This window comes from Lethenteron reissneri, chromosome 41, assembly GCF_015708825.2.
Source record: "Lethenteron reissneri isolate LAM-NWPU_2019-01 chromosome 41, ASM1570882v1, whole genome shotgun sequence".
Classification (NCBI taxonomy): domain Eukaryota; kingdom Metazoa; phylum Chordata; class Hyperoartia; order Petromyzontiformes; family Petromyzontidae; genus Lethenteron; species Lethenteron reissneri.
Window position 1 is genome coordinate 9,485,662 of NC_083819.1, and position 14,358 is coordinate 9,500,019.

Below are 14,358 nucleotides of genomic sequence, written 5' to 3' on the forward strand. Positions count from 1 at the left end.
GCCACAGAAGTGGTGGTGGTAGTTGTGGCGGTGGTGGTGATGGTAGTGATGGTGGCGGAGGTGGTGGTAGTTGTGTTGGTCACAGTCGTCGTGGTAGAGCTGCTGCCGAAGATATAATTATTGGCAGCGGTGACAGCGGTAGGGGTGGGCAGTCAAAGCTGTGGTGTTATTTGTGGTGGTGATGATGGTGGTGGTTGCGGTGATGGTGCTATTGGCAGTAGCGGTGGTAGTGGTAGAATTGGTAGTGATGTTGGTGGCGGTTCTGACGCCGTCACTGGGTGGAGTGGCAGTCGCGCCGCTGCCCACCCGTTTGTAGTGCAGCAGGAAGATCCCGAGCTGCCCCGACAGGACGCGCTTGCGGTCGGCCGGGGGCAGCCGGCGCCCGGGCAGCGCGACGCGCACGGGAGCCTGGAGGTTATCGGCCGCGCGGCGCAGGAAACGCACCACCAGGTCCTGTGGCCGGCAAAGCATGGCGCGGTTAGCGAGTGCCTCTTAAGGGCCGTCGCAGCACGGAGGACAAGGGGGGCAATGTGGTCGGAGCCGCGTGCGCTCAACCACCCTCGACTCACCAGGACTGCGATCGGCCTCCATGTGCCGAGTACTCACGTTCGGCCGGCTTTGACGACTCAAACGATATCACCATCATAAATGTATTAAATATTTGCACGTGGAGAAAATACACAAGCCATTACAGAGCACACTCTGATAACACAATTATAACTACTACAGCAGTAGCGGCATCGTTCTGCCTTGTTTACAAGGGAAGCCCTCCGTGATGCTCTTTGCTCATGGGGAACGTCATGTGTTGGTACGGCCCACAAGAGGGTTATGTGGAGGCCACCAAACTCGGCCGTCTTTGTCTCTCCAATGCAGATCTTTACACACCACATCAGGCAATCATTTAAGGCTGAGTCGATCTAGGGGAGGCCCACGACCGGGTTCAGATAATCGTCACTGGTGTTGGCCGTGAGCGGGAACCAAACTCGGGTCTTTGGATTTTGTAGCGCAGAGTGCCAGCGGTATGGCTCACTCGCGCACAAAAACAAAGATCCCCCATATAGCCTCAACAGACTGTTGGAGCAAGTGCTGTTAGCAAGCACCTATGAAGGCTGGCACAGCACACGAGGGGGTGGGTAACCAGCCCTGCACCACCGCCCCTCATAATACGGAGCGGTAGTGTAGCGGTCATCCCGCTGCTCTACGAACCCAACTCATGGCCAACACGAGTAATATCTTAACTTATCCTGGGCTTCCCTGAGGTGAGCTCAGCCTCAAATTAATATTTGATGCAGTGTGAAAGCATTGCCACTACGGAGACAAAGGCGGTCAGGTGTGGTGCTGGCTACCCATCCCCTCGCGTGCCGTGCTTGCTTTCATAGAGTCTGTTAAGGCTGTACAGGGGATCTTTGTCTTTGACTCACACACACACTCGTACCATTTGTTCGGTGTCCGTGGGCAGCGGAGGCTCAGAGGAAGCGGGCTCCCTGCTCTCCTGCACAAGTCGCTGCTGGACTCGAGACAAGTATGCAGCAAAGGCCTGTCGCGCCTGCACCTTGCTGTGTCATACAAAAACAAATGTCTCTGTTAGCGAGCACCCATTAAGGCCTTAATGGGACATGGGGAGAGCTGTGTGTGAAGCGCCACTCTTGAACACCCTTGTGTCTCTAATGCTGATATTAACGCACCGCACGAGGTCCTCGTTTTAGGCCAAGCCGACCTTAGGGGAGGCCAGCAGGCTAAGTTCATGTTCCCATTCACAAGTTCTCACCCCAGTCGAAGCTCAAATCAGCCACTAGTCCCTCCAAGACACGACAAGAAAGATTACTTCCACTGTGTGAAAGCAAAACAACGAATGTCCTGCGATGAAATGGTTCCCACAAATAGAAATGTGAAGGTTCCACAACTGGCCGAAGGCTGCCAATGGAGATGAAGAATGCTCGTTCGAAGGAGGAGGACATATCGACCTTCAGAAATAGGCACAGCCCTTATTGTCAATCCACTGCTGGACAATGGGCACCCCATGCCTTTGTGGGTAGTCAGGGTTATTTGACCCGACTTCACCACGCTGGCCAGCGCTGGATTTAGGAAGACGTGGAAGCATAGAAGTAGAATACAATGGCTATTGCCGTACTGTCCTCCGTGTATCCTCATGACAACCTGTTTGTGTATGGTGGTCAACAATCCAAGCACTATCTGGGATCAACCCCCACTTAGCTTGTGAGATAACAATATAATAATAATAACGTGGTAATAATAATTAGTGCCGGTTTATAGCACCAAGGGCTGATGAGCTTGTTCGCATTCCGGGCGATTTGGCCATAGCCTCTTGACTAAGAATCGAGATAAACGGAATACTTTAAGGCGTTATTGGCCAGGCCAGCACACGGGCAAACTTCCAAGTTTACTAATGTCTAAGACTGGGTGGGCGGAGGTGCTTTACATGAATTAACACAAACATTTCTCCTGCCGCAAAGAATGACTGGCTCCAGCGCATACTAAGACGGCTAAATTATCAGCCTTGGCAACTCTAAAGACCGAGTATCCTGATAAAACCACAGAGCTCTTCACATTTTTCCGATTAAAACCTGAGCCAAGAAACGGCACCCCCATTACTGTTGCTCCTATTATTATTATTATGCAACACCCATGGAAGGGAGTGGTCATTGGCAGTAGCGGAGGTGCGGAGATTAATGGGTTTGTTGGAACTTGCAGGGCTTAATGAGTACAATTCCACGAAACCGGTAGAAGCGAAAAAATGAAAAGAGTAGGGAGGCATGGTATTTCATTTTGGATTACACTACAATGTGATTTAGTGGAACTATGTACATGCTGTGGAGAGCGGTAGTGTAGCGGTTAGCGCGCTGCATTACGAACCCGGCGACCTGAGTTAGATTCCCGCTTATGGCCAACACCAGTGACGATTATCTGAACCAATCATGGGTCTCCCCGAGGTCGACTCAGCCTTAAATGAGTACCCAGTGTGGTGTGTAAACATCACCACTGGGGAGACAAAGGCGGCTGGGCGTGATGTTGGCCACCCACCCCCTCGTGTGCCGTGCCAGCCTTCATAGGTGCTCGCGAACAGCACTTGTCCCAATAGCCTGTTCAGGCTATACAGGGGATCTTTGTCTATGTATCCAATGCTGGATGAAGGCTTCCCCACACCCGTGCGAGTTGTGGGATTGGGTGATTTGACCGTACTTACCTACGCTGGGTCAGTGCGGTTTGGTGAAGGTCGGGATGATAAGCATGGGACCCCGGACGTACAGCACAATGACAGATTTTGCCGCACTGCCTTCTGGTTCCCACCACATAGCTTGACAGCAGCAGCCAATGAAAATCTGTTGGTGCCTCTTGGTCACCCACCCCAAGCGCGATCCAGGTCTAACCCTGCTTATCTTCGAAGATCTGATGAGACTGGGTGAATTCTGTGCGATATGGTCATGCGCGCTGGAGCGATACTGGAACCACAATGATGGTTTTAATATTGTTGGTGGTAACTAAACCAACTCAAGGTGTTCAAGGTGTCTCAATTATTAAATGAGAATTAAGCGGTGCTCATCTCCGTTGGGTGGTTCTGAACCAGAGGGGAAAAATTCCACATTCCTTTGACAGAGGCCAATGTCCCTCATTTGATGTTAAGTTAAGTCAAAGTGTGGAACACACTTGTCTAGGGCGGGGGTGGAGGGCAGGTCACCGAGACAGGCACTGGGAGTGGCACCTAGGGGTCAGCGACCAAGGAGAACTCAAGCCAGGTGGTGGTGGTGGTGGTGGTGGCGGAAACGAGACTGTAAGAGTCATCCTTGAAGAACGTGTCAACTGTGGGACCGAGACAAGGCCGAAAGCTCCAGCAGACATTGGAAGTCAGGGACCGCCTGTGCAACCATTGCAGGATCTGGCAGAAGGAATGAAGCGATAAACTAAAAGTAAACGATAAACTATATTTTATTTTTAACAGGTAAGGCCCACTGAGTTATATAGCTCTTATTCAGAAGTGACCTGGTCACAAACGACAGCCAAACGAAGTGACTTATCATCACGTGAAAATTTCTAGCAGCCAAATACTCGAAATGCGTGTTTCTAAACGTGGAGGGAAAACCCGGAAGAATCGGAGAAAAATACACGCGGACACGGGGAGAACATGCAAACTCCAAATACACAGCAGCAGGCGTCAGGTCAGGATCGGACCCACACCTCCTGTATACCAAGCGAGGTAGTTAACATGTGGCCACGATGGCGCCCCATGGTGGCGAGATATTAACGATGGTGACATCAGCGTTACCTGAGGTTCCCTCCAGAGAGCAGGGCTCGCAGGACGGCGTCCTTGGGCCGAGCCTCGTCCCGTCTCGGCGCCTTCTGTGCGACATCCCTCGTCTCCCTGGCAACAATGGTCTCCTTGGCAACCGCAGTCTGGATCTGTTAATTGAGCCAAATTAACAAAGCAAAGGGCATATAATAAATTGATGACGATGACTTTTCAAAACTCCGCTGTTACCAAAATTAGCTTAAAAATGTGCCACGCTTTTGAAAAATGGACGCCCGTTTTAGTAACGGAAATTAATACTTGAGATGTTTGTTTTTGCAGAGTTATTTATTCATTTCAGGGGGAAATTCTCCGAGGAGCTGTGTAAATAAACGTCCTTTAATCATTACCGTGCGCTTGTTTAGCTACCTGTCAGCCTCAATGAGGTGGCTTGTTTTTGTTAGAAAAACTGCGGTTTCATATATTTATACGCACATAACATGCGTACATAAACACGCACACGAATGCACACACACATACATAGAAAAGTGCAAACACACAAATACAAAGATTTCCCATTGAGCCTCGTAAACCGTTGGGGAAAGTGCTGTTCACGACAGCCCATTCAGGCTGGCACAAAACGCGAACGGTGTTGCACAGTTGCTGCATTTCCACAGTGGGTGCCTTCTATCAACAGGACAGAGCTCTTCACAAAATAAAATTGGCCGCGTGACATCAAATGTGTGTGGCATCATAACGTCTTGTAATGTCATCACCAATCCGCACCTCTTGTGTCCAGGTATCTCAACCTAGAATTATCTCACTTCTTTTCACTAACTTCGATCTCTTGCCTACAGCTGTCTCGTCTCTAGCTCGCCGTTTCACCTCGCTAATCTGTATCCGGCCATATCTCTCAGTGGATCACTCCAAGAGCCTTTGTGGGCAACATCAGGCTTGCGGCCGTCACTATTCTATCTTCTACGTTCCAAGAGAATATAACCAGTGGTGAGTTGGGCCCCAACCACGATTCTAACTTCTACTTTCCAAAATACGAGGGTGACTCAACCTTGCAATAAACTAACAGTGTGCTAAGACTTCATGGTTTGTATTGTGATTTGTATATGTTGGTTATTAAGGTCCCAAAAGACCACACAATGTTATTGGCACTGGCCAAACATCACAATGCTGTGAAAATACCTGCAAGTTGTTAGATTGGGATCAGACAGAGCAAGAGAGCCCCTTCCTGTGGAAACTTGGCAGGGCCCTCCTGAAAAAGTCTTGAGACTTGGTGAGTATGTCTTAGATAAATGCACGAGAGATCAGAAATAACTAAGTCTTCACACTAATCAAAGTCGCCAACAACAACCATCTCTGCTTTGGAATGGTTTCTGGAATCTCTTTGGAAATGTTCAAAGGTAATAATCAAAAGTAATCAAACTACTTTGCAGCTATTTTAACAGTAACAACGTGAAAATAGAGTAATCAATGGGGTCACTGGTGGCCGACTTTGGCAAGATGATTCCAGTGGCTTGTTACTCTGCGTATGCAGAGGAACAAGGTTTTCCCTCCACATTTAGAAACATGTGTTTGAGTACGTGGCTCGAATAAATTTACACACGATAAGCCACTTCGTCGAGCTATGATTTGTGGCCAGGTTGCTTTTGAAAGCGAGCTATCTAGTCCAGTGGGCCTTACCTTGTAAAATAAAAATAGTTTAATCGTTTAAAGCACCCGAACAACACAAGAACAAGGACGCATCAGAGAAACTCTCGGGGGAGTCGCAACCACAAGGCCTACCTTGGCTGTCGATCCGTTCTGTTTGGCAACCCTCTCCACGACCGGCTCCTCACCCACGCTGTCGTCGTCACCATCGTCGTCCTCGTCATCTTCTCCGCTTTCTTCATCCTCGTCTTCCGCATCAAGGTCCTCCGCCTCTCCGTCCGCCTCCTCTTGGGGGGATTCCCTTGAGGTTCTCTTCCTGGAAGTTGGTTTTCTCTCAGCAGGAAGCCGCCTGTTCCTCGCCCTCCGCTTACCTGCCGAGTGGCGCAGTCCCCAATCAATCACCAATCAATCACCAATCAGTGGCTCTTATTCATTCGTGTTGAAGCAATCCTGGCACTACCCTAGATTTACTCAGCCATAAATTAGTTCCTGGTGCACTGTTCAAACAGTGCTGGCCGTGCCGACCTCCAGAGGTGGTCGTTAACAACACCTGCCCCAACAACTCGCGAAAGGCTTTATTTGGATGTGTGCGTATACATGCATCAGGGGTAGTGCTGCTCGGAATCCCGAGTTACATTCCCTGCTGTCGATAACATACATGGCAGGTGATATCTGAACCTGCCCTAGTGTTCCCCGAGGCCATATATAACTAAGCAGACAATATATCTCCTTTATATACCCATCTCTCAATTTAATAATTCTAACACCACCTTTCGACAACACAGACTTATGGAAGTGCAGAACTTCAGCAGCACTGATTCAGTACAAGCAAACGCTGGATCGGTTTCAACATACAATGTCCATACTCTTAGTTTTTTCGGTAAAGTCACGTAGATAAAAAATGAAATTTAAATTAATAAAAATAAAATAATAAAATTCACGACGTTTCGGAGGCAACACAAGTCTCCGTCATCAGGTGGGACCATCACAGCCAGATTTGCTGCATCAAGTGAGGCAGGGATTCCAAGATGCAAGTTCTTAAATACAAGGGGAATTTAAGAACTTGCATCTTGCAATCCCTGCCTCACTTGATGCAGCAAATCTGGCTGTGACGGTCCCACCTGATGACGGAGACTTGTGTTGCCTCCGAAACGTCGTGAATTTTATTATTTTATTTTTATTAATTTTAATTTAATTTTTTATCTACGTGACTTTACCGAAAAAACTAAGAGTATGAATCCTTGCAGTCACGAAAGCTTAAAATCTAGAATACAATGTCCCCCAGCAGAATGAGGCTTGCTTGGATCAATGCTGGTTCACTCAGCGAGTAAACATCAGCACACAGGAGACAGAGGCAGCTCGATGTGAGTACCATTCCAAATATAAGAGGTGCTCGCCAACAGCACTCGCCCCATCTGTCGATGTAGGCTATATGGGAGATCTTCCTCTTTGTGTGCATACACATGTGCATGTATGTGTGTGTATTTACTGTAGGGGAGCGGTAGTGTCGCAGTTAGCGCGCTGCACTACGAACCCGGCGACCCAAGTTCGATTCCCGCTCCCGGCCAACACCAGTGACAATTAACTGAATCGGACCTGGGCCTCCCCGAGGTCGACTCAGCCTCAATTGAGTACCTGGTGCGATGTGTAAAGACATCACGACTAGGGAGAGAAAGGCAGCCGGGCATGGTGCTGCCCATCTACCCCTTAGTGTGCCGTGCCGGCCTTCATAGGTGCTCGCTAACAGCACTTGCCCCAACAGTCTGTTAAGACTATACGGGGGACCTTTGTTTTTGTGTATTTGCTATATCAGTCATCTCAGTCAGTACCCACAACACTTAGGTCTGTCCCGTGACCGCCTGCCATCAGTGAGCCTTCCACACTCCACGTGACGGCGGCCTCACAGTGCACCTAGCGCCGTGACGTCGCCACGGCCGCCACTCGGTGGCGAGCGACCGTCAGCGGCCGTGGCCGTTGCGTGCATGCCGTGCCTGCCGTGCGCTCCCGCTGCTGCCGGCGCCGTCGCTTGCGCGCCTCCAGTGAGAGGAGCCTGCGCTCGTAGAGGTGGAGCCTGGCGTAGGCCTCGCCCAGCAGAGCCGGCTCCACAGCCCTGCATGACGCGCGCGCACATCACGCAAAGACAAAGACCCCCCTTGTAGCTTTAAGAGACGTTTTGGGGCAAGTGCTGTCAGCGAGTAGCAGCTATAAAGGCTGGCATGGCACATGAGGGGGTTGGGTGGACAGCACTACGCCTGGCCGTCTTTGTTCCGTGAAAATTACATTAGGTCAGGGCAACGAAATACAATGTTGTACCGTACCTCTATGCTCCCACGTCTAAGCTTCCCGTCTTTACCAACCCACACTGGTCAGCACGGTAGTGCTTACACCTTTGTGCTGCACAGGGACATCTGCCGCTCAAGGGCCACCTTGGCTAGACTGCAGCAGAGAACTAATATGGTTGAGGTGGGATGTGATGTAAGTTCCTTTGAATTGCTGTGGCATTTATGGAAGCGCCACACAAATGCAAATCCTTACCCAGAAGGTTAACCTGTACTTTTTGTTCGAGAAAACTTGTAAGAACGGTGAATAAAGCCTTCTCTCAAGTTTAAAGCCTTCTCTATTATTCAGGATATTTCCTCCTACACGTAGGCAGGAACCCGGTGGTGTAACACGTCAACACCAAAACCGTTGCGTTCTTTGGGAGATGTACACAGACATTTCAGGACATCAGCGTTCACTCCCTCGTCACAGTTCACTGACCTGTGTCCATTTTAGAATCTTTTATTACACAACTCGATTTAATTTCCGCGAGATACACGCACCACCCACCACACCGTAGAGCCAACCTGTATTTCACAGCTGTTTGACAATTCCTTTAACAGAAACTTCATCAACAGTGCGATCCCACAGCACGTGAAATGCCATTCACCAGCTGCTTCAAGCGCAGCCATGACGTCACTGTGCACAGGTGTCGCCAGTTGTTGCAAGAACCAACAAAAAAATGTGGGTTAACCTTGAACCACCCTCGCAAGCCAACAAAGATAAACATAAACACACGTGCTTATACACGTGGACATACACAGTGCTATTAGAAGGCGCCTATAAAGGCCGAAACGGCATACAAGGGGTTGAGTGGCCAGCACCACACCCGGCCGCCTTTGTGACCACAGTGCTGCTGTTTATACACCGCACCAGGTACTCATTTAAGGCTGAGTCGACCTAGGGGAGGCCGAGGACCGATGAAGATATTCGTCACTGGTATTGGCAATGAGTGGGAATCGAACTTGGGTCACCGGGTTCGTAGTGCAGCGTGCTAGCCACTCTTTCGCCACTGCCCGCACACGCAAAAGACAAAGATCCTCCGTATACCCAATAACAGACTGTTGGGGCAAGTGCTGTTAGCGAGCACCTATAAAGGCCGGCAAGGCGCACGAGAGGGTGGGTGGCCAGCACCACGCCCAGCCGCCTTTGTCTCCCCAGTGGCGATGTTTACTACACACCGCACCAGGTACTCATTTGAGGCTGAGACGACCGAGTGGAGGCCCAGGACCGGTTCGGTTAATTATCGTCGCTGGTGTTGGCCGTGCGCGGGAATCGAACTTGGGAAGCTGAGTTCGTACACTATCGCTCCCACACAAAAGCACACGTACACACACGTTACATTTCAGCCAGGAAATTTTCATGATTCCTCGCCTGAAATCTCCATTAAATTCTTAGCATCAAATGTGATTCCTAACTGGATCGGAGGCTCGGCAGAATCGCGGAATTGTCGGGGGCTGGACTGCATGGCACCCAGTGTGGCGTTCAGTCAAGGAGAGAGGGCCCATGAGGCCTGGCTGGCCTTGTGGAATCACCATTGATACTCATGGCCGATTGTTCATACCAGAAGTGCCAATGAAACCAGCCTTCAGCCATGCTTAGCCAAGTTAATGAAGATGATAGCAATGTTGAGGAAGATGGTGATGATGGTGATCTCTTCGCACACTCACTTGGCTTTTCCCGTTACAGAGGGAATGCTTGTCGTCGCAGTCGGTTTTCCCGCCCTGTGCATAAATAATGAGAATTAAATTGATAACAAATCGATTTGATTGACATATCCATCAATTCGTTAAAACAGAATTTGTACTCTAAATCCAATCACCCATCCGTGAATTAATTTAAGGGATGCATTCACGCAAACTCTCAATTCTCATTCAAGTGGCCCATCAATTGATTTACAGTGAATCTGAATGATCGTTTAAATTGAGCCACACATTGATTTATCCCAATGCTTATTCGAGTGGTTTACCAATCCACTGACAAGGACTCATTGCTTATTCGACGTAGGTCCATACAAAGAATGGCAAAGTCTCTTCAAGCGATTCAGCAATTCATTCACACTACACGTCAGTGCTCATTTAAATGGCACATCCACAAATTCATTGATGTCACATCTCAATGAACATTCAAATGCCCCACGACATCAACTAATCGACAATGGATCTCAATGCTCATTTTATCGACCTATTAGTTCACGCACAACTTTCAACGTTCACTTGACCAACCTAACCATCAAGTGAATTACATCGAGTATCGCTACTCATTTAAGCAGTCTAACAATTTAAAACTATTGAACTTGTTAATTCAAATTACCTACAACATCTCGACTTCTGTTGAATCTCAAGCAAGGCTCAGTCTATTGCTTCGAAAATAATCTCAGGATATCAAGGTAACTTCTAAATAATGCTGTTCTCTGCCCATATGCCCCAGCACAGACTTAATCACTCTTCTCACCGGCTGTGAAAGAGACGTGTGGCCAGCATGTGGTTGAGTGTCGTCTTATTCTCCATGAAGTTACTGTAAGATGACAAAACACACGAGGACACGGTCAGCACCAACGCTAATCCGGACTCACAGGTGACCTGCTAGCGGCACAACTGATTACACCATTATCACGAGTCCAGTTGGTTAATTAATGTAAACTATAAAAACTATTAACTACATTTTTATTTTACCAGGAAAGGCCCGCTGAGCTATATAGCTCCTTTTGAGAAGCCATCTGGTTGCAAATGATAGCTCAAGTAGCTTATCATGTGGACATTTATAGCAGCCATATACTTTAAAAGCATGTTTCTAAATGTGGAGGGAAAAACCGGAGGACCTGGAGAAAAATCCACACGACCATAGGGGGAAAGAGACGCAAACTCCAAATTTACAGACGTCAGAGTCGAGATCAAACCCTCGACCTCCTGTATATAGAAGTGGTTTCCCAATCAAACGAGCACATAGCTATGCTCATCTCTTGTTTTCAGGCATGAGCTCGTGGTGGATATTCCACATTCTTATGGCGGGGCAGGACAACCACTGTTGACATCCAACAAAGTGGTACTTTGTTGATCGGCCCGGAGTGATGAAGGGCTGCACTCTAACAACTGGCCCACTTGACCAGTTGCACTGAATCATATTAATCATAATTAATGTCAGCCATTCACTCACTCATTCTCTATATAAACGACGAGGGTAAGAGCCCGTTTGGATCAGATTTCTCTTTTCAAAGAGAGACCTGGGTAATATAAATACACCAACAGCAACAAAACGCGGAATTAATCATCGTAAAGGTCCTGAAGCAACTCATTAAAACACAGCTGCTTGTGCAACACATTACAATGCAGAGTTGAACATGTGACTAACAAAATAATGAATAATTTTCGTAGTTGTGGAGAATATAAATGACTATACCCAGAAAATTTGCCTTCCTACAAGTGTCCATCCATGTATGTTTTTTACATGGATGGACACTTGTGTTTCTTTTATACAACCCATCGGCCATAAGGCCTTGAGGCATTTGGTTGTGTCGGGCGCCACCGTGGCGTGATGTTAACTACCTTGCCTGGTGTGCAGAAGGTCGTGGGTTCGATCCCGACCCTGACGTCTGTATAATTAGAGTTTGCATGTTGCTCCCCCCCGTGGTCACGTGGATTTTTATCCAGGTCCTCTGGTTTTTCCCTCCACATTTTGAATCATTGCGTGTAGATAATTTGGCTACTATGAATGTCCACATGATAAGCCACTTCGTTGAGGTATAATTTGTGGCCAGGTTGCTTCTGATAAAGAGTTGTACAGCTCAGTGGACCTTACCTGGTCAATTTTAATTGTTTTCAAATATCGATTTAAAGCTCTCGTGACGGCAGGGATTCATATTCTTGGTTCTTTCGGTAAAGTCACGTAGAAGGGAAATAATAGAATAATAAAAAATAAAACAATACAATTCTCACGACGTTTCGATTGCAACACAAGCAATCATCATAAGGTGCGAAAACCACAGCAAGAACATTTGAAAAAAGTGGTTTTCACAGCTGATGACGATTGCTTGTGCTGCAATCGAAACATCGTGAGAATTTTATTGTTTTATTTTTATTATTTTATTATTTCTCTTCTAGGTGACTTTAGCGAAAGAACCAAGAATAAAGTTTACAAATAATTTCGTCTTTACGAACAAGTGCCCTCTCGACCGGTTTCGACATTCAGTGTCTCGCCAGTGGCGACAGGCTTTGCTTAAACCAGGGGTCGGCAACCAAAATAACAAGAAGAGCCATTTCTTTCCAATTCGGTACAAAATTCAGTATTTCAAGAGCCGCAATGCATCTGAGTACATACTGTACTCACGTACATATCGTCAAGAAGCAGCCCGTAAAGAGCCGCATGCGGCTCCGGAGCCGTAGGTTGCCGACCCCTGGCTTAAACCAACGCTGGTCAACTGACAAGTCAACGTTTTTTCCCCGCCGTCATTTTATTCTATTCATCGGCTAGAGAACCAAATTCCCAGTGGGGTCACACAAACCTGTACAGCTCCCAGGAGTGGGGAGTGGGGAGGATCCGGACAAACCCACCCCTGCGCTCGTACTCCTCCTGCACACGGCGCAGAACCTTCACCTGGGGGGGGCAGGGGGGGGCAGGGGGGGTCCACAGCAGGAAGAGGTTTTGTGGTTGAGAGATGGAGGGTGATGTGGTGAGGTGGTGGAGGGCAGTGGAAGGTGGTGGTGGTAGAAAGCAGGAGGGTGGTGGTGCGTGTGGGTTGTTTCGGTTGTTTTTTGAGGAGGGGGGTAGAGGGAGACAAAATTATTGGATGAGAATGTGTGGAGAAGGGTGGTGGTGGTGGCGGTGGTGGTGGTGGTGGCGGTGGCCAAGCAGGACAGACAAGGGGAAATGAGAGAAGCGTACAGAAGCGAAGAGAGATGACAGGTCAGAGGAAAAACCACATACGCAGTTCATTATTATTACATGTGTACATGTACAGCCGTTTGTAAATCGACTGCTGGATGAGGGGATAACACTCAAAGGGCAGCACATACAACTTCATTGAACCCATTTGCTGTCCTGCCCAGCTGGTTTGGGAGTTTCCCAGTCCCACGTGAGCCACCAATTCACAGACGTGGACCATCGTGTCGGGGGAAGGATCAACGTTCATAGACCACTCCGTTGGGAACAAATTCAATCTAGCATCAATTGCTACACTGCCTTCACTGTAGTAGAAATTCTACACACATTCTCTCTTATCTCTTAAGTTCCCCTCCGCTCCAGCAACCAAAGCTTCAATGCAAAACCTCAAGTCGAACTCAGCTCAGTGGGTGGTGGCTCCTCCTACTCCTCGACTGCTCCTGATATCTGGAGCTCCCCCCCCCCAGCCATCCGCACAGCTAACTTCCTCCCCCTGGCAGAGGTCACAACCGGGTACCCGATACCCGTACCCTACCTGATACCCGGCTACCTGTACCCGGCCGGGTACGGGTACCCGTTTGCGACCCTGGTGTGGCCGGGTGCGGCCGGGTAAGGAATCAAAACCCGTTTGCGACCTCTGCCCCCTGGTCAAGTCCAAGCAAAGAGCCTTCTTTCTCTCCTCCTCTGCCTTTGAGTCCCCACGACTTCCATGCACCCTCTCTCGCTCTCTCTCAAACCTGCAATCATATCCCCTTTTGCTTAAGGGCATGTGCAGCCCTACTTTGGACAGCATCTTGGAAAGCGGTCACATTGAGATTACATGCATACACTAATCTTTTTGCAATGTGTTGAATTCCTTGAAGACAAAGGTGTTTAACCTTTAACCTAAATTCCTGTGCAAGGGTGCACGGGTGCGTACACGTCTTTGCTGTTCGTATGTATCGTGCGGAGCGGTGTCGCAGTGGTTCGCGCACTGCACGATGAATCTGGCTCCCCGAGTTTGATTTCCACTCGCAGCCAATACTAGTAATCATTGTCTGAACCAGTCCTGGGCCTCCCCTAGGTCAACTCAGCCTCAACTGAGTACTTGGTGTGGTTTGCAAAGGTCGTCACTAGAGAGACAACGACGGTTGGCATGTTGCTGGTCACCCACGCCCTAGTCTGTTGTGGCAGCCTTCATAGGTGCTAATAACTGCACTTGTCCCAACAGTCTGTTGTGGCGGCCTTCATAGGTGCTCATAATCAAGTTTTTGGGT

General features: G+C 48.6%; 1 protein-coding gene across 2 annotated transcripts in view; it reads right to left on the reverse strand.

Annotated features, from left to right (window-relative positions):
* The window catches only part of TTLL5 (tubulin tyrosine ligase like 5), a 102,678-nt gene that overhangs the window by 48,853 nt on the left and 39,467 nt on the right, over nucleotides 1-14,358 (reverse strand). For both annotated transcript variants that reach the window (XM_061568449.1, XM_061568448.1), the window contains exons 18-25: nucleotides 12,726-12,817; nucleotides 10,679-10,741; nucleotides 9,895-9,948; nucleotides 7,897-8,015; nucleotides 6,041-6,276; nucleotides 4,283-4,416; nucleotides 1,436-1,556; nucleotides 307-453 (exon numbers count right to left, since the gene is read on the reverse strand). In XM_061568449.1, coding sequence (XP_061424433.1) covers nucleotides 307-453; nucleotides 1,436-1,556; nucleotides 4,283-4,416; nucleotides 6,041-6,276; nucleotides 7,897-8,015; nucleotides 9,895-9,948; nucleotides 10,679-10,741; nucleotides 12,726-12,817 — 966 coding nt within the window. The remainder of the gene's footprint in view (nucleotides 1-306; nucleotides 454-1,435; nucleotides 1,557-4,282; nucleotides 4,417-6,040; nucleotides 6,277-7,896; nucleotides 8,016-9,894; nucleotides 9,949-10,678; nucleotides 10,742-12,725; nucleotides 12,818-14,358) is intronic.